Source organism: Anolis carolinensis, chromosome 6, assembly GCF_035594765.1.
Source record: "Anolis carolinensis isolate JA03-04 chromosome 6, rAnoCar3.1.pri, whole genome shotgun sequence".
In the NCBI taxonomy this organism is placed as follows: Eukaryota; Metazoa; Chordata; class Lepidosauria; order Squamata; family Dactyloidae; genus Anolis; species Anolis carolinensis.
The window spans coordinates 77942061-77962781 of record NC_085846.1 but is presented as its reverse complement, the minus strand read 5'-3'; the positions used below and the strand labels follow the sequence as shown (position 1 = coordinate 77962781).

Sequence of the window (20721 nt, the reverse complement as noted above, 5' to 3'; positions counted from 1 at the left end):
CAAGGTTCTGCCGGCCCGTTTAGCTTGGATAAGTGAGACTCTACTGTACCTCCAAAGGCGTCACTCGGAAGCGCGGGCCCTTTAAGAGGAGACCGGCCCTGAAATCCCAAAGGGAGGGGGAAGAGGCTAAGATGGGAAGGGACGTGCCTCCCTGGGGGCCCCGCCCACTTATCCCACAATCCCTAGCGCGAGCCGGCCGCTCCACAAAGAAACCTTCGGGCGAACAACGGCCGGCGGCCCACGTGACCGCGTTCGAAGCGGAAGTGTTCGACGGCGGGCGCGGTGACGTGGCGAGAGGCGGCGGCGCAGGAAGTGACGTGATTGTGTTTTGGTCCGGGAAGAGGAGGAGGAGGAGGCAAAGACGGAAGTTGGAGGCCGCGCTCTTTCCCCCCCTCCCCCCGTGAGGTTCGGTGAGAGGTCCGCTCCCTCTTCCCCGACCGGAGCAGACGAGCCGCGGGGGTTTCTTTCTTCGCTCCTGGGAGAGGAAGTGGCGGTTTCCCCTCACAGCCAGGTAACGTGGGGTGGCGGGAGAAAGGGGACGGGGCTAGGCCTTTGGGAAGCGGGCGGGCGAACAGGGCCCTTGGTTTCCGCCTGCTCTTTTCCACAAGGCTTCGCGGAGGGTGCTGCAGCGGCTAAGTGGGCCATGGGCCGGGTTCCTTTCCACCCTCAAAATGGCGCCCCGAATTCTCCCACTTCCTCTTCTTCCCGTATCGGCGAGTGAGGCGGAGCCGTAGCTGGGGTGCGGGGGACAAGCGAAGCCTGAGTTTGGGGCGATGAAGGAGATAGAGGAGCCAGCGGCAGGCCCCTTCCTTCCTCTGTCGCCTGCCTGCCTCCTTTCCTTCCTTTCACCCTCCCTCAGCATGACTCTCCTTTCTTTAAGGAAGGAGGTCAAAGGGGGCTGTCAGATTCCAGGATGACCGAGAGACGAGAGATCCACTTTCCTCCCAGGCCCCCTATTTTGGACTTCTGGAAACGGAAGAAAGGCATATGGGGCTTCGTGGAATGAAACATAGACCCCTTCCACACAGCTGAATAAAATCCCACATTTTCTGCTTTGAACTGGAATATATGGCAGCGTGGACTCGGATAACCTAGTTCAAAGCAGATATTGTGGGATTTTGTGCCTTGATATTCTGGATCATATGGCTGTGTGGAAAGGCCTGTAGGTGGAAATAGGGCATGTGTGTAGGCAGAACTTGTGTTTAAATATAAAAGTCTACAGCAGACCTTTCCAAACATTTTGATGTTGGTGCTGCACTTTTTAGAGACTCATCATTTCGCAGCACAGTAATTCAGTTTTACTAGCAAACCCCTGATAAGAGATACAGTACTGACATCTACATAAATTGTAATGATGAAATGTATGGGAACACAGCATATTTCATGAAGACATTTCATATATTTTTAAAAATATATGATTTATTGCTTATTTCACTTAGATTCAGAGATTTCTTCTTAAGTTGACAACATACCCACACGCTTCTTAGGCCCCTTCCTTCCGCCTTCCTTCTTTCCTTCATCTCACCCTCCTTCAGCGTAACTCCTTTCTTCAAGAAAGGACCTCAAAGGGGGCTGTCCGTTTCCAGGATGACCCAGTGACAAAAGACCCACTTTCCTTTCAGGCCCCCTGTTTTGGGCTTCTTGAAAATGAGGGCAAGGAAAGGCATATGGGGTTCAGTGGAATGAAACATAGGGCATGTGTGTAGGCAGAACTTGTGTTTAAATTTAAAAGTCTACAGCAGAGCTTTCCAGACATTTTGATGTTGGTGCCACACTCTTTATTTATTTATATTTATTTATTTATTTACTTCATTTATATCTTGTTCTTCTCACCCCGAAGGGGACTTAGAGTGGCCTTACAAAATCAGCAGCAATTTGTCGCCATAAATACAATACAATAAACAGTTACATTAAAACCAAAGACATTTAAAACAATACAAATTAAAACCAATTATTAAAATCTCGTCATCCAAAATCGTAGTCCAAGGCCATTCCATTTGTCATTTCATCATTCCTTATTGTTTTGTTGCACTAAAAAAACTTGCTATCCAAAAGCTTGGTCCCATAACCACATTTTTAATTTCTTCCTTTTTAGAGACTTATCATTTCGCAGCACAGTAATTCAGTTTTACTAGCAAACCCCTGATAAGGGATATTGACACCTACATAAATTATAATAATGAAATGTATGGGGACACAGAATATCTCTTGAAGACATTTCGTATCTTTTAAAAAAATGATTTATTGCATATTTCACATAGATTCAGAGATTTGTCCTTAAGTTGACACAACATATCCACACGCTTCAGCCGGCACACCAATGTGTTGCTGCATATAGTTGAAGGGTTCTGGTCTAGGAATTTTTTAAGGATCTGATATTTATTTCTTATTTATTTACCATATTTGTATCCCACCCATCTCAACCCAGAGGGGGACTCAGAGCAGCCTCACATATCTGCAACAATTAAATGCCTTAAAATAAAATACAGTTAGTAAACATTTACATTAAAACCAGGGAATTGAAACATATAAAAAAACAGTTACATCAATTATTAAAATCACACAATCCGAAGTTGTTATCTGGGTCATTCCAATTGTCATTGCACAGATTCTAAGTTCATTTATTGCACTGCAGTTATTCTCCAAAAGCTTGGTCCCATACCATGTTTTAACTTTCTTTCTGAAGGCTTGGGGGGGGGGGGTGATCGAATATCACTGGGGAGAGAGTTTCACAGCCAAGGGGTCACCATTGAGAAAGTCCTGTCTCTCATCCCCATCAGTTGTGCCTGCAAAGGAGGTGGGATCGAGAGCAGGGCCTACCCAGAAGATCTTAATCTCCACAATGGTCACATCATACTGTGACTATGAACATGGAAAATGGAACTTCAAATAGTTCATGAGGTTTAATTGGCAGCATTGGATCAAAACCCATTCTTCAGTGGTACTGCCATAGGGTTATCATTACTTCTGGATTGTACTGCCTCTTCTCTGACTGGTATGTTTCTTTATCAAGAATACCAGATTCTAGGTTGACATTTTGCCACTTCTGAATTCATGTCTCCAGGAGGAGAGTTAAATCTATATCTTGCTGTACACAGATGTAGTTCTACTTTGTATCTGGTGTTGGAAGGTAAGCAAGGACAACTCTAGTTAGTACTTGAAGGGGAGATCTACAACAAATACCTAGGTGCTGCAGGCAATATTTCAGGCAAGGAACTAGCAAAGAAAATCCTTGCCTAGAAAAATCCTATGAAATGTACAGGGTCACATACGCAGTCCAAATAGTCCATCATTCGAATCAAGGAGGTACTATTATATCACTAGTAGCCTTGAAAGGAGTTTTGTAGTGTGATGTTTGGACATTTTTGCAAAAAGGCAATGTTGGATGTTCTTTATCTTCTAAAGATGCTCGTCACATTTATATTTTTGTACCTTAAAGTATTTGGTTTGTTCAGATTTTAAAAACTTAATTTTATAATATACCAATTAGCTTATTTGCTGCTTTTACTGCAAAGCACATTTGCTGATAGTTATTAGTTGAATGAAAGCAAAACTACTTAGGAATTAATATTTACTCTACGTTACTTCAGAATTTCCCACAATTGAGCTATCAATGTCATATTACAGATTCTGTTTGCTTAGTTAAAATTGCTTAAATAGGATTTTTTTTACCTTTCAAGGCCACTTTGAGGTTTTAGTCTATTACCTTGATTTCACCCAGCAGTAATATTGTTCTTAAAAATGAAGTATATATGACTTAATTTGCTGTTGAATAAACAGTTATCTGTAAAGTATCCAAAAGCTGATGTAATTTGGAATGAGCATTGTCTTGTAAATCAAACGATTTATAATTGTAGTGAAACTTAACATTTCTGAGTAAAATATGGTTAATGTATTAAATGTGCTAAAATGTTACGTTAGTAATTTGAACTTAACAAATATGTTCAATAATGACATTATCATCTAGGATAGGACTGTATTTGTAAATAAAAACAGTAGGTCATGTACGAGTCATCCTCATATAAATCAAAGGCAGGTTTGGGACCAAAATTACGGATTTTGATATGACTTCTAGAGAAGTCAAGAGTCATTCCAAGAAAGGGAAAGACAACTGCTACCTCTAGCCATTGCTGCCATTACTGTCATTTTCCCATCTAGGTATTCAAAAAGGGCCAAGATTAGTGCCATAATAGAGAGAGCAAAGGCCAGAAATGGCATCATGGCAGAGAGAACAGAAGGGTTTTTTTTTTAGGTTTTCCTGGGGTGGACTATGCTCTACTCTTGTCACTACTCAGAGAACTTACTTATCCTGCCCATAGAATTCATCAACAAAATTGGAAAAAAAGGAATTCTTCCATCAGTTTCAGTTTTCTGCATGACCTTAACATTTTGGAAGTTTCTGGACACTATGAAACAGATCTGACAAAATTATTTCCACCATTGATCTAAAGCAGTGGTTCCCAACCTTTTTTTTTGAGTCACAACCCTATTTTATAGAGGCAAAGTGACCCGCAACCCTAATACATTAAAAATAAGCATTTTAATAGGGTAAATGAAAACGCATTGAAAATAGATTTTTCAGTATAATATACGGTAATTCAAAATAATGTTAATTGTGCATGAACCTGGACCTCAAAACAAGCTAACCGGACAAATAAAAGATAGTTACTTGTTTACGCAAATAAATCTGTGCAGAACATAATGTCACAATTTTGTTTTCCCTTTTTAAAATTTTCATAGCTCACCCATAGAAAACCCTTCGCAACCCCTTTTGGGGTAGCAACCCATAGGTTGGGAACCAGTGGTCTAAAGCAACCAAGAATAGTGTGGTATTTAGTTTTTAAGTTACTAAAAAGTATCTTCGATATCCTACTAGAACCTATATCAGAAAGTTCAAGTTTCAGACACAACTCTTTCCTTTCTGCAGAGGCACTGCAGTTAAAGGAGATGTAAGTGGTAGTAGTTCCGTTGCTGCTTTATTTTTTTGCGAACAGGCTAATTGGTTCATCTGCATCAACGTGAGTACCTAGTTTTCTAGATCCAGATCTACAGATGCCATAATCCTTTGTGAACAACTGTGCTGTACAGAATGCCCAACAGTCATAATCCATCAACATCTGGAATAATTATTTATTTATTTTGTGTCAAAAGCATTGCATAGCAAAATACATTTTAAAATGATGAAAAAAAGGAAATCACAAGCAACTAAATAGTTTTAGACCAAAAGTGGGCAACAGCAACCGCATTGTCCGTAGCTTTAGACAACTCCTCCTCCGTACATGAGGCAGGACATTGTGGGCAAGCATACATATGCGGGGTTTTTTGTTCTGCTCCACAGTCACACAAGGTGGAGGATTCCTCCAGGTAGTGCCACCTTGCCAAGTTGTCTTTAGATCTGCCGACTCCACTTCTGAGTCTGTTCAGGGGCTTCCAAGTTGCCCATTCTTGGTTTGCCCCTCGAGGAAGACCCTCATGGGGGGCCATCCAGTTAGAATTGCCAGGTTTAGCTGACCAGAGGGACACTCTTGCTGCTGCTGGAGGAACATCAAGAGGAGTGGTGGTTCTCATGAAGCCCTTCCTTGATTTGAGTCTGGTGGGAGGAGGCTGATAGTCGTGCAGTGGATGGCTTTCACAATGTTCGACCTTATTTCTCTCGCAGTTAGCAGCAACTTCCCGTCGCACGTCAGGAACAAATACAATTTCTTATAATTATTCCATTCATCCAAACCCAAAAGCATTGGATGAATGGAATAATTATAAGAAATTGTATTTGTTACTCACTCCCTCATTACTATAGGTGAGGTACAACATTGTTAAAGGACATAGATAAAACATAAATTAGATCTAGTAAAAAACAGAACAAAGATTAAAACACAAATACTAAAAGAAATTAAATTTCCGATTCATAGATTACAATTGACTGAGTAGACCTGCCAGAAGAGATAGGTCTTTGTGTCTTAAATTTTGAGATCTCGTTTTGCTGTCAAATTGCTTCTGGCAAGTCCTCCCAGAGTCTTGGAGCAGCTGATGAAATGGTCCTCAGGTTGACAGTTCTCATTCAGGTTCTGGCTGGTTGGTGTAAATATCCCCCAGGAGATATAGGAGTAGGCAATCCAGGAGGTAGCCTGGAACCAAACCATGTAGGCTTTAAACGTCAAAACCAACACTTTGTATTTTGCCCAGAAACCAATTGGCCAGCAGTAGAATGATTTTAGTATAGGTGTAATATTCTCACTCGTAGATGTACCAGCAGTTTATATGACTGCCATGTATTGAACTAACTGTACATGGTAGAGAGATAGCCAATGTACAGAGCATTGCAGAAGTCCAAACTTGAGGTTGTCAACGTGTGCACTAACATCTTTAGGTCTTCCAATTTAGGAAGGAGCACAGTTGGAGTATCAGTAAAAGCTGGTTATAAGAACTCCAGACCGTCACATCTACCTGGGTTGACATTTGGAGAGACAGATCCAGGAGCACTCTCAAGCTGTGAACACGGTATTACTGGAGAAGCGTAACCCCCCAGTAATCCAGAGTTGGTTGACATGCCTCCAATCTGAGATTAGGATCTTTAAAGGCAGCACCTCTGTCTTATCTGGTTTAGCATCATTTGATTGATTTTTCCTCATCTAGCCCATTACCTCCGCCAGGCACTCATTCCGAGGAGATGCAGTTTACAATACCATTTCTCTATCTAGCCCAACGTAGTAAATTCTAACAGTTGTTGTACACAATTCCATTTATTCACAGTGTTCTCAACAACAAGGGTGTTAAAAAATTCCTTATCTTCTGAACTACTCTGATGCATTCTTTTGTGAGAGTGTTGCAAATTCTATCCTTGAGATGTGTAACTTTTCAGTATAGTTTCTTTTTATCCGTGACTTGCTCTTGTATATACCTGTGTTGTGATTTTGTTGTTGAATGTCAATAAAGGCTGTGTGTGTCCTCTTCCCTCAGGACATGAACATTTAACATTTCTGGGTTACTTGTGTGGATGTTAAAAGATAATGAGATGTTTTCATGAGGAATGCCTTTGGCTTTTCTAAAAACAGATTAAAATGGAATATCAAATACCAAATTTCAAATTCAATAAATTAAAATACAGTAGTTAGATTTTTGTTGAGAATTGGTTAGTATTTGTGCTTGCCCATTGGAATTTGACATTTTTCTCAGAAAACACATTTTTATGCTTTATCACATTCTTGAAACTTCAATTGGTCTTTAAAGCTGTTTTGCTGTATGATTTGATAGGGGTCTTTTTAATGTCCCATTAGAGTTAAAAGGCCAATCATTTATGTGATTTTTGTTGTTTTATGTAGTACCCATAGGTTACAAATGTAGCTATGATATTCTGAGAATAGATATTAGCATGAAAATGCAGATTATTCAGAATAATACATAAAACTGACACTTTTTAATGCACTGCAAATCAGCCAGTTATCTGTCCAGAGAATATACAAAGCTCAGTTTTGGCAAGGGTCAACCTTTGCCAAAACTGAGCAAAGACTTTTACTCATTGATAATGCTACGCTGTGTATTGTTCTGATTTGTTAAATTGTGTGCTTGAGGTTAAGCTATAATTGTGATCACACAAATGAGGGAAGGCACTGTTAAAGATTCTATGTTACAGAAAACATTGAATGCCATTGAATCTGAATTATGCCAATACTTAGAAGGACTAATGTTCAGCAAGTCCTGCAACCTGAATAGTTTGAATCGTACCACCCAGGTTGTGGTATTTGCAGAACATTAGTCCTTTTAAGGTTTGTTTTGAGCAATTTGGAAAGAAAGAACAGTTAAGTCAACAAGGAATTTGTAAAGGTCTTAATTCAAAGGCGTAGGCACAAACAATTGCTCTTTTGGTGCCAGACCACTGGGGTTTTTCCCATAGGTGTTCTTACTATTGAAGCAGTCATCTGACAAATCAATTTAAGCCTAGATCCTTTTGATTAGTCCCAATTACAGTGAACCTGTTAAATTCATTGCTGAATCTCACAGATTCAGTGGATTTACTGTATTTGAAGATAGCAATAGGATTTCAGCCATATTTAGCTTTTCATAGTGACACCTTGCTAATGTTTTATTTCGGTGTGGCAGCCTGTAGTGCTGGGGTCCTCAAACTTTTTAAGAAGAGGGCTGGTCCACAATCCCTCAGACTGTTGAGAGGCCGGATTATCATTTGGGAAAAAAAGAACAAACTGCTATGCACACTGCATGTCTTATTTGTAGTGCAAAAAAATAAAAACCTACAAAAGAACAAAACAATATTTTAAAATAATAACAATTTTAACTGACATAACCTACCAGGATTTCAATGGGAAGTGTGGGCCTGCTTCAGGTTGATGAGATAGTCAAATTAATTAGGATTGTTGTTGTTGTGTGCCTTCAAGTCTAAGTCTAAAACTGGGCCGGGGGAGAGGTAAATGACCATGGAGGGCTGCATCTGGCCCACGGGCCTTAGTTTGGGGACCGCTGCTATAGTGTGATCTTCGGATAGTCACAAACCAAATAGAGTTTCACAGTTATTGATGCGTTTCCTAGGAGAATATATATGGCGTGAGAAGCAGAGATTATCTAGATCATTGCTTCTTGAACTATGAAGGTCCCACCCCCAAGTGAGGTCCTCTGAGCTCAATGTTGGGGTCACAGAAAATTTGGCAGCAGTAAAAGGTTTCTGAATGCCACTCATTTACATGAATCTGGTAGTAACAACATGCAGTGTTTATATTGGACTTTGCAGGACATGCTTTAGTTGTATTCCACAAAAAAGGAAACTCAACCTGTTTAGCAAGACTTACAAATGCTGAGTTATTAATAAATGGTTGATTTTTATACTTATTTTATATGTTTACACACCTGGGATCACCAAGAGGGATCACAACTTATCTGTCCGAATGTATCCCCCATTACGACCCACCTCGAAGCTTAAGATCATCAGGTGAGGCCCTGCTCGCGGTCCCGTCAGCCTCACAGGTGCGGCTGGTGGGAACGAGAGACAGGGCCTTTTCAGTAGTGGCTCCCCGCCTATGGAATGCCCTCCCCAGTGAAGTCAGGCAGGCTCCCTCCCTCCTATTTTTCTGTAGGAAAGTTAAAACTTGGTTGTGGGGCCAGGCTTTTGAATAACAATTAGCAGCACTAATTATTATTATGTACGCTGGAACTCAATTGACAGACCCAGTCTTTTCGACTCGAATATGCCTATCTGTATTTTATAAGTTTTTATGAATGCCTGATGTAATTTAACTTTTTAATTGATTCACAATGTATTGTACAATTTTATATATGTGTTTTATTATAAGCTGCCCTGAGTCCCCTATTGGGTGAGATGGGCGGGCTATAAATATTGTAATAAATAAATAAAAGGCTTAAGGAGCCCTATTTAGATGGATTGGGTTTTACAAACCTACTCAATAAGAATGAGAACTGGCAGACACTTTGTACAACAGGACAGTTTAGGGCTATAGAAATCATTTCATTCTTTTGGTTTTGTAAGTAGCAATTAGAATAAGAATAAGTGGAGAAGCAGCTAGAGGCTTGTTTAACACCTATGCATGCAATGTGATGTCAACTTCAGTTTACTCAGGATGTAGACAGGTGGTGCTGAGCTGAGTAAGAACAGATTAATGCAGAACAGGATGCTGATCCAGTAAACTATTCTGGGCAATTTATGACTAACATTTGAATTGGATCTGTACCACATATTTGTTTGTGAGTAACTTGTCCTGGTTTCATCCAGATTTCCTCCATGGTAAATATGTTGGAGATCACAAACTTGGCTGCAAATTCTAAACATTATACACATTCATTTTGTGAGCACACTTATCACATTTTTTTAAAAATCAGCTCCTTGGTATCTCATCCAATATCTAGAACAGACATACCACAACTGGAGTAAAATACACATCAAAAGATTTTGTGATATGTTGATGATGAGAGGAAAGAGAAGGGGAACAAAATGGCAAAGTACTCTATGTGTTCTAACAGTCAAGTATGTGGCTTGTGCCATGTGAAGATTTAGTTCGTGGTAGTTGCAATATAAGACAGGTAAAATTCAGAGGTGATTGTAATGAAGTGTCTACGGATCTGGAATAATTTGCCATGAAGTAGAAATGGTAGATCAAAAAGGAAAGAGATTTGCTACTTCTCTTCTTACCAAATCTCTTCCTCAGAGAGACTATTAATAAGGCCTTCTGAGAGGACCATAGTCCTCAGATTACAGCTACAAGTATAAAGAGGTCCCAATGCAGCCTATCACTATTGAGCAACTTGCAGAATCCTAACAGATACTGAATTGTGATAACTGAGATTGAGCTGTACATTTTGAGATTGCTTGACAGGCAATCTGTATTCTCTAATCAAGGTCTTGCTCTGGAACATGATTTATAGAGTTCTGGTGATGTATTATTAATATAATACTGTGATATTAACTTATTAAAATCATACTCATTTGCTTATTCTTTTTTTCTTCTAATAGAGCCCTGCTTCTGATTATAGATACATGTGTGCTAGTTTCAGTAATATAAACTGTTGGTCACAATGGGAAAAGAGAGTTTGTGGGTTTTCCCATCCCCAGATAGCAGCTGTTGCTATTCAAATATGCATTCATGTCATTAATTGAATACTAAAAGATTTCAGTGAGATTCCTGACTTAATAAGGATGCAACTGGATGCCCTGAATTGGTGAATCATGACTGCATCTACAATATTTGACTGCAGGGCTGAAGAGGGTAGCATACAATAGCTAGTATAATTAAGTATTATGTCCGAATAGTGTGTGTGTGTTTGGTGGGGATTTAGTTCTTTTCTAAAGACTCCTAATAAGTCTTCAGTTTGTGGCATAGCAGTGGATGCAAAATTCATTAATTTAATAGTTAATATTGATGTTATATTTTATTGTAATAGGAATGTCAGTGAGCATCTAAGATATCTGCAGGTGTCTTTAGTGATGAGCAGAAGGGACAAGTTTACAATGCGAATGAAGCTTACATTATTGTTAGTATATTGACAAGGAGAAAAATAAATAAATCAGTGCACCTTTTCTTCAAAGTTGGTGACATAGAACTGAAATCATATTTCTGTCTTGTTGGCTGCTATAAAAGTCTTCAAAGTGAAATCAAGTTTTTCTATGTGTGCTACACACCTCAAGAACATTACTTCCATTTACCTTGCAGACATACAGGATCTCCTTTGACCACCAAGGCATCTAAAACAACTTTGGCAATGCTGGGTCAAACTAGCAAGCCCTTTTCACTCTTGTCAGCTCCAAATGTGATCCTAATCTTACACAGAGAACCTGGGAAAACAGGGCAAGGGACAGGCTCTAGCAGCTATAAGATTGCACAAGGCAAGTTCATCACAGTGTGCCAGAAATTCTGGACTCTTGATTGCAGGTGTGATATAAATGCTCTTTTATATGAAGCAAGAAATATTTTTTTAGATCTTCACAATGCACTCATTTGTTAAATAAGGGAATGGAATAGTTTTGCCCTTATTAGTGGTTATGAGAGTGGTAGATTTTATAAGCACCTTTAGACCTTGTTTTAGAAAAACGGCAGAATATAAATTAAATAGATAAATCCGCTACCAACATACCTCACAACCTCTGAGGATGCCTGCCACAGATGTGGGCAAAACGTCAGGAGAGAAAGCCTCTGGAACATGGCCATACAGCCTGAAAGATTCACAGCAGCCCAGTGATTCCGGCCATGAAAGCCTTCGATAATACATGCAATCTGCTACCAATGTCTAAAACTGTGATATATCTATGTTTTAAAAAATCAGGTTATTTTTATGGTCTTTTGTGCTTTTCAAATTTTCCCAAAGTACTTTTTCAGCACACACTGTAAAATTTAAACTTTGATTGACTTAAATCTATACTAACTTTGGAAGATAATTGGAAAGTTTGAATTAATATATTTATGCCTGCAATCCTGTCTCTAATATCTGAATTCTGTTTTTTTTTTTAATAGGTTGGTTTGCGGTGAAGTCACATTGTGGTTTGTATTCTGAAATCTTCATTTTAAGAATCTGAAACAAGGGACTCCTTTCTAGTTTGGACATGGCCAACCGAGGAGCAGCTAGACCCAATGGTCCCAATGCTGGGAATAAAATATGTCAGTTCAAGTTAGTTCTTCTGGGAGAATCTGCAGTTGGAAAGTCAAGTCTGGTGCTTCGTTTTGTAAAAGGCCAGTTTCATGAATTTCAGGAGAGCACAATTGGAGGTGAGACAATGTGGAGCATTTGTCTATATCAGTTCATATTTTAGCAGTAATATTATTCATAGTAAATGAGTAAATCCGATTTTGTTCTGGCTCATTGACTGATTTCATTGGCTTTTGTTTTTGTTAATACTATGGAATTGGGAGAAATATTAGCATTCTGTCTCCTGTGCGGATCACTGGAAGCTTCTGTGATGTAAAACTGTTTTAAATCCTTTATCACTGGTAAACAGCAACAACACACCCCAACATGAGGCACAGAGTGTATCTACATTGTAGAATTAATACAGTTTGACATCACTTTAATTTCCAGGGTTCAATGCTATGGAATCATGTGAACTGTAGTTTTAGAAAGCTGTAGCCTTCCCTGCCAAAGTGCTGGTGCTTTACCATGCTACAATTCCTGGCACTGAGGCATGTCAGCTAAGGTGATGTCAACCTGCATTCATTCTGGAATATAGATGCACCCAAAGAGGGAACAATGGTTACAACTATCTTTGGATTCATAGAGCCGTGCAGCTAGAAATGTGACTATGTATAAAGAGTGTTAAAGTTGCTGTAAGACAACTGTAAACAGATTTTAGTAGAAGATAGTGCTTTGGTAAGCAAAGAAACCTCTCAAGAAGGATGTTTGTATTGTATAAACAATATGTGTTTTTATTGCAGCTTCAATGTATTGCAAAAGGAGTTGTCCCCCTTAAGTTCACAACTGAGCTCGTGCCCAGTATTTTTGTGTGGGACTCATGGAATCCTGAGCTGCTAAAGTCATGTGCAACTCTTTTAAATAGATAAATAAGTAAACGCATCACAATGCCCATATTAATATTGATTGCAAGCAATTGAAATTGCACATGTTGAATACACTATCTGTTTGCCCAAATTATAGACAAAAAGTCAGTTGGTACATGTAATGAGAAATGTAATTTTCATTTTTGTTTAGCAAAATCAAATGATTGTGGCTAGTATCCTACTAGAATACAAGAGATTACCAATTACAAATTTGTTTTGGGAAATGCACACATATCTAAAAAATAGCCAGGAGCCAATTATAATTATTTTGCTAAAAAGTTCAAGAGTCTTTAGTTCTGCAAATGAATTGTTGCTTTTCTTAAACTAAAACCTTCCGTGTATTTCTTCTCACTCTCCCTCCAAAGCAGTTATATTGAGGTATTGGAAAGCGGAATTAGACTCAAAACAAGCAAATTGGGGGAAAGAACATGAACTGTTAAATATATGCGGATGACACATATTACAGTAGAGTCTCACTTATCCAACATAAACGGGTCGGCAGAACGTTGGATAAGTGAATATATTGGATAATGAGATATTAAGAAAAAGCCTATTAAACATCAAAATAGGTTATGATTTTACAAATTAAGCACCAAAACATCATGTTATACAACAAATTTGACAGAAAAAGTAATGCTATGTAGTAATTACTGTATTTACGAATTTAGCACCAAAATATCACAATGCATTGAAAACATTGACTACAAAAATGCGTTGGATAATCCAGAATGTTGGATAAGTGAGTGTTGGATAAGTGAGACTTTACAGTAGTTGCAGAAACTAGCAACAATTTAGAATGACCACTGATGGGAGTTAAGGAAGAAAGTCCAAAAGCAGTGTTACAGCTGATTATTAGAACAAAAGTAATATCCATAAGTCATTTATATAACTTTCAAGTAAGTAATGAAAGACATTGAAATAGTTAAAGTTTTTCTATTCTTTATTTTAATCATTAATCAAAATAGAGATTGCAGTCAAGAAATTGAAATATGACTAAGACTATGAAGGCAGCCTTGAGGGAATCAGATTACATCCTCAAGTATAGAAACATATCATTAAATACCCAAGTCATAATTACCCATGCCCATAGTATTTTTGATTTCTCTATGTGGTTATGCAAGCTAGATAGTGAATAAAATCAACTTAAGTATAGTGCTGGAGGATATGCTTCGTGGATATCACGGAGTGCTGAAAATTTTTTGAAGGGGTCTTACAGCATATCAAGCCTGGAAGTAAAGATGACTAAACAGAGGCTGTTCTACTTCAGCCATATCATGAAACGAGGTGGTTCATTGGAAAAAAAAGATGACGCCTGGTGAAGTCAAAGACAGTAATAAAAGAAGGAGGTTGCACTGCAGGTGAATTGACTCAATCATGGAAGTCATGGTTCTGAGTTCACAAGATCTGAGTTTAGGACCAGGATTCTTAAAAGTGTCTCATTCATACAGTCACCATGAGTCACTTGACATGATGACAAATAACAAACATTCACAGTTGCAATGTAACAAGCGGTTAAGAGGTTGGCAAACCCTGGTAGCCAATTTTGAACCCTGAAACCCACTGCAAGCCAAAGTGGTTCCCCAAACCAAATTAAAAGTAGCCAGAAGTTAATTTCCAGATTTGTAAAAGCCAGCCCTTTTGAACATTGTTGGAGAAGATGCTTTTAAAGGGGAAATGCTGTTCCTGGAAGTTTTTTTGTAGCCAGAACCCTTTGTGCATGCAGTAAAGCTGGGATAGTCTGAGAGGGCCCTACAAAATGGAGTGTGTGTGTGTCACAGAATTCCCCACTTTCAACTGCCTGGTATATCGGATATTTACCATTGTTAAAAACATCTTAAAAATTGGCTTAATTCATGAAACACAACTGCACTTTGCTCTGAATCTCAGCCACTGTAAAACAGAATTTACAAGGACCTGCTGCCCTACAAGTAATTCCTAAGGAATATAAACTCTTAAAAAAAACTGGCCTACTGCCAAAGATGCAGAATGGTGTGCTTCTCAAAGCTACGGCTTTGTTGTATTTTATGCAATGATCATCTCCTTGTTATGTACTATGAAAAAACAAGGCCTATCTGCCTTTTCTTGGTTCTGTTTGTACCTAGAACACTATAGTGAAACATTAATAATCTGAGCCTCTCCAGATGTTTAGGACTGTAACTATTTCATTCCTCATGTTTCATAATGAATGGGACTAGTGGCCTTGAAGTTGAAGTTCAATTTTACATTAGATGAATGAACTACTTAACACTTTTTTTGTTATAAGACATTGCTTTTGTGTTATGAATATTTTTGAATGTAAGTCTCCCTCCACCCCAAACCTTCTCTGAGTTTCAGTGTTCTACAATTTATGGGGTTTTAAAAAAGGTTTTGGCTGTATTTCATCAAATTGGATCCAGCTTCAATCATGTTTTACTTGGACCTATTAAAAACACTTTCTAGGGCAAGTTGCAATCTCTCAACTTCAGAGGAAGCCAAATACAGCCCCCATCTGAAGAAATCTTGCCAAGAAAACTCTTTGATAGGTTTGTGTTAATGTAAGCCAGAAATAACTTTTAACAACAGCAAATTTTAAAAGTTAGCCATTGCCAAAATAGCTAACATGGTTCCATAGTCCTTAACATGTTTAATATTGTGGAATTAATTGTACAGGTCTGTTTTTTATATTCATTGAGTTCTTTCTGTTATCATATCCTGATAGAAACAAGAATCCTAAACATGTTAGAACATACACAAAACTATAAGTCTCATTGTTGTTGTTTTCTTCTCCTCTTTAGCTGCTTTTCTAACACAGACCGTATGTCTTGATGACACAACAGTAAAGTTTGAAATTTGGGATACAGCTGGTCAAGAAAGATACCACAGTTTGGCACCAATGTATTACAGAGGAGCACAGGCAGCTATAGTTGTATATGATATTACCAATGAGGTAAGTAAAGTTAGTCATGGTGTAATAGAAAAGATACATGTTCTAAAAGCAGTGTGTTGTAAATAACCTTCAATTTTATTTTCCTTGTAGCTAACCCCAGTTAGCAATCTGCCTGCAGAAAGTTAGACCCCGTGTAGTTTCATGTAGAGATTAGTTTTTTAAAAAAGATTTTATCGAGACGTGTCACAATTAGATCTGCCTCTACAGGAGTTGGTGCAGTTTCCATCCCAGTTTTGCTTTGGTAACAACAGCAAGAAATACATTACCTAATAAGCCCTGTCTGAAGAATCCAAACTTTATTTAATTTCAAAAGGTTATGAGAGAAAAATTTAGACATGCTTACATCAGAAGAGATGTTCCTGGGAACCATGACCAAAAAGGCTTTGTACAACTTGGCACAGAGGTAGACAGGGTCATGTAAGAACAGGGAATCTTTGAATCCTCCAATATCAAGCTGTTTAATAGTGAACTAGATGGGGCTATGGATTGGGTTCAGAAACACAAGGATTAAGTCCTGATCTAATTGCATAATTTGTATGCTTCAGTTGAGGAACCTAATTGAAGTCGTGTGGGGGAGGAGGAGGAGTGGTCACCTTTATCCCAGGGATAAACGCAACAGAGTTCTTGCGACCCTGGTGAAGGATAGGAGTGGAAGCCTCTATGACAGTCCTCTCGGTTTGAAGGTACTGCTATTTAATGCCAGATCCATCAATGGTATATCGGCTATCATCCAGGATTTGATCTTGGATGAAGCGGCGGATCTGGCTTGCATCTCCGAGACCTGGTTGGATGAGCCTGTCAGGGTAAATCTCGCCCAGCTGTGTCCTCCAGGTTTCATGGTGCAACAGCAGGCCAGAGCCGGGGGCGGGGAGGTGGGGTTGCTCCTGTCCTTCCTGGAGGGCCGTTCCCAGTTGGTGAAGCTGGGTGATACCTGCTCGGACCCCTGGCCATTGACCTGTGGGGTCCCGCAAGGTTCCATTCTATCCCCCATGCTTTTTAACATCTACATGAAACCGCTGGGCAAGGTGATTTGGAGCTTTGGAGTGCGGTGCCATCTCTATGCAGATGACACCCAACTCTACTACTCTTTTCCACCAAACTCCAGGGAAGCCCCTCTGATACTGGACCAGTGCTTGGTGTCTTTGATGGGCTGGATGAGGGCAAATAAGCTGAAGCTTAATCCCGACAAGACAGAGGTCCTCCAAGTCAGTCGTATGTCCAATCGGGGTATTGGGTGGCAACCTGTGCTTGACGAGGTCGCACTCCCCCTGAAGGCGCAAGTCTGCAGTTTGGGGGTCCTCCTGGACTCAGCGCTGATGCTTGATGCTCAGGTATCGGCTGTGGCCGGGAGAGCCTTTGCACAATTAAAACTTGTGCGCCAATTGCGACCTTACCTCGTGAAGTTGGATCTGGCCATGGTGGTTCATGCCTTAGTTACCTCTAGACTGGACTATTGCAATGCGCTCTACGTGGGGCTTCCCTTGAAGATGGCCCGGAAACTCCAACTAGTCCAACGTTCGGCAGCCTTGCTTCTAACTGGAGCTAATTATAGAGAGCAGTCAACCCTCCTGCTTTAGGAGCTCCATTGGCTGTCGTTCACCTTCCAAACGCAATTCAAGGTGCAGGTGATCACCTACAAAGCCCTGAACGGTTTGGGACCCTCCTGCCTTTGTGATCGCCTTTCCCCCTATGAACCTGCACGATCCCTTCGTTCGTCGGGGGAGGCCCTCTTCTCGTTCCCACCTCCGTCACAAGCGCGGTTGATGGGGATGAGAGAGAGGGCCTTCTCCGTGGTGGCTCCCTGGCTCTGGAACTCGCCCCCCAGGGAAAGGCAAGCCCCCACCCTGATAGCATTCAGAAAGAGCTTGAAAACCTGGGTCTTTACTCAGGCATTTGGATAAAGATTGTTCATCTCCATAACAATCCTGTATCTCTGACCATTCTTGTACCGGTTTGTACTTTTTACTTTTGTCAACTTGATATAGACACAGGGTCTATTCCCATCCCAATTTGCACTTCCAAGAATTTGCAGCACTTTATCAGTCACCTCATGTTTACAATATTTATATGGTGCACCTTACCCAGTCTGCTTTTACAACCTTTCCATTTTAATCCATGTTTTTATTAGTTCTTATCATTTGTTTTTATTGGCTAATGTTTAAATTTTTATAATTGTGCATGTCTCTTGTCTATTGTTGTGTTTTATATTGCTATTGTTTTTATTCGGGCTTGGCCCCATGTAAGCCGCCCTGAGTCCCCTTTGGGGAGATAGAGGCGGGGTATAAAAATAAAATTATTATTATTATTATTATTATTATTATTATTATTAGCAAACCTAGCAGCAAGGTGACATACAAGACTAATGGGTATTCAAGTCTAAATGGTCATCAGTGATTCCAAACAAACTTCCACTGATATGAAGATTATCTTGTTCCAAGTAAATATATTTACAAGTTCAGTGGTTTGTGAACTTAAGGTGTTGCTGGAACAAAAGCTATATAAAGGAATTATGTTAAAATGTAATTTGTGGGCAGTAGATTTTTTTTTTAAAAAAAGAGTCTTTTTTTTCTATTTGAACAACGGACAGGAATCTTTTGCAAGAGCAAAGAATTGGGTAAAAGAACTCCAGAGGCAAGCAAGTCCTAACATTGTAATAGCTTTAGCCGGAAATAAAGCTGATCTAGCTAACAAAAGGGCTGTAGATTTTCAGGTGAGTTCTGGCTCTTATATTTGATTTAACATCCTACTTTTGCTAGAATATTACATAGACCTGTATAGTATTGTTTTTAGCACTTTGCCACAATTGTTCTTTACGTTATAACTTGTTTTTCCTAAAAGTGCCTCTTTTTTTAAACTAGTATAAATTAAAGAAGCTAAAAAAGTGGGCTGTTTTGCGTGTTCATTCTACACCCTCACTGTATTATAAGCAGAATGACCCAGTTTCTGACTACTGTGAGAAGCCTATTTTCAGCAAGTATCATTTACAGTATCTGACCACTGATTGAAGTTAGGGATGAAGAAAGACTCCTTTTATCCACACACCCGATTCTATTTGGATCATTGTGTTCTTCAGTTAAATGAGTAGTTGAGATCTAAGGATACATAGAAGAAAGCATATGGTCTGCAGCTTGTGCATTTTAGTTCAGTAAACACAGAAATATAAATGAAATGAGCAAGGTTTATGTCTAATTTGAATGTTAGATTTGCAGCAACTTGTGAACTTCCTTGAAGCTGTCACTCTTCTGATTTGTTCCTTTCTTTATTTCTGATTAACTGGTATTAAACAAATCTGCTAAATTTTATGAAGTTTTCAACAATCTTGAGCTCTCCTTGATCCTAAGATCCCTTGGCAGTCTAAATGTTTGATGGTTAAATTTATGATCTTATTTTTCATTGCCACACATGCTGTATACTTCTTTTTCTCAGTAGTAGTTTTTAGTTAATGAGGGATTTATGAAATGTTTGTGTTGGTACCAGGGCCGGCCGGAGATATTTTTTGATGTGAAGCGGGGGTGCTGAAAAGCGCCCCGCCACCGGCCCCGCCTCCCGTGCCCTGGCCCCGCCCAGCGTGCCCTGGCCCCGCCTCCCACGCAGCGTGGGAGGCGGGGCCAGGGCACGCTGGGCGGGGGGGAGCGGCGTCAGAGCTGGCCCCGCCTCCCACGCTACTCCCGCTCGCCCGTCTGGCCTTTTCTAGCAGGCCAGACTGCAGCGGAGGTCCCTCCAGGCCGCGATTGCGGCCTGGAGGGACCTCCGCTGAAGTCTGGCCTGCTAGAAAAGGCCAGACGGGCGAGCGGGAGTAGTGTGGGAGGCGGGGCCAGCTCTGGCCCCGCCCCCCGCCCAGCGTGCCCTGGCCCCGCCTCCCACGTTGCGTGGGAGGCAGGGCCAAGGCACGCTGGGCGGGGGGGGGGAGCGGCATCAGAGCTGGCTCCGCCTCCCACGCTACTCCCGCTCGCCCGTCTGGCCTTTTCTAGCAGGCCAAACTTCAGCGGAGGTCCCTCCAGGCCGCGATTGCGGCCTGGAGGGACCTCCGCTGCAGTCTGGCCTGTTAGAAAAGGCCAGACGGGCAAGCGGGAGTAGCGTGGGAGGCGGGGCCAACTCTGGCGCCACCCCCCCACCCAGCGTGCCTTGGCCCTGCCTCCCACGCAACGTGGGAGGCGGGGCCAGGGCACGCTGGGCGGGGGGGGCAGAGCTGGCCCCGCCTCCCACGTTACTCCCGCTCGCCCGTCTGGCCTTTCCTAGCAGGCCAAACTTCAGCGGAGGTCCCTCCAGGCCGCAATCGCGGCCTGCAGGGACCTCCGCTGCAGTCTGGCCTGCTAGAAAAGGCCAGTCGGGCGAGCGGGAGTAGCGTGGGAGGCGGGGCCAGCTCTGACGCCGCTCCCCCCCCCCGCCCAGCGTGCCTTGGCCCTGCCTCCCACGCAGCGTGGGAGGCGGGGCCAGGGCACGCTGGGCGGGGGGGGGCGGCGCGATTGCGGCCTGCAGGGACCTCCGCTGCAGTCTGGCCTGCTAGAAAAGGCCAGACGGGCCAGGGCGCACTGGGCGGGAGGCGGGGCACCGTCAGGGCGGTGCCCCGCCTCCCGCCCAGCCTGACGGCGCCCCCCCGGGCCTGCGCCCGAGGCGGCGGCGTCAGGTGCCTCAATAGTGGGGCCGGCCCTGGTTGGTACTGACTTACACATGAGGCTTTGCTAAACTTCTTGGAGGTTGGCTTTTATATTGGATGGATCTCATCAAGCTTAAAGTTGTTAAACAGTATCAGTTGGCAGTTACAAAGTTTTCTATAATCCAGTACTA

The 20721-nt window shown here is 41.3% G+C and overlaps 1 protein-coding gene across 2 annotated transcripts in view; it reads left to right on the top strand.

The window, feature by feature from the left end:
- The first annotated feature begins 274 nt into the window (after nucleotides 1–274).
- The window catches only part of rab5a (RAB5A, member RAS oncogene family), a 22889-nt gene continuing 2442 nt past the window's right edge, over nucleotides 275–20721 (top strand). The window contains exons 1-4 of one of the 2 annotated variants that reach the window (XM_003222161.4): nucleotides 288–511; nucleotides 11970–12221; nucleotides 15782–15933; nucleotides 18521–18643. In XM_003222161.4, the coding sequence (XP_003222209.1) occupies nucleotides 12059–12221; nucleotides 15782–15933; nucleotides 18521–18643 (438 nt within the window). In that variant the 5' untranslated portion in view covers nucleotides 288–511; nucleotides 11970–12058. Of the gene's footprint in view, nucleotides 512–11969; nucleotides 12222–15781; nucleotides 15934–18520; nucleotides 18644–20721 lie in introns of both variants that reach the window. The other variant, XM_062984581.1, reaches the window with a different exon arrangement.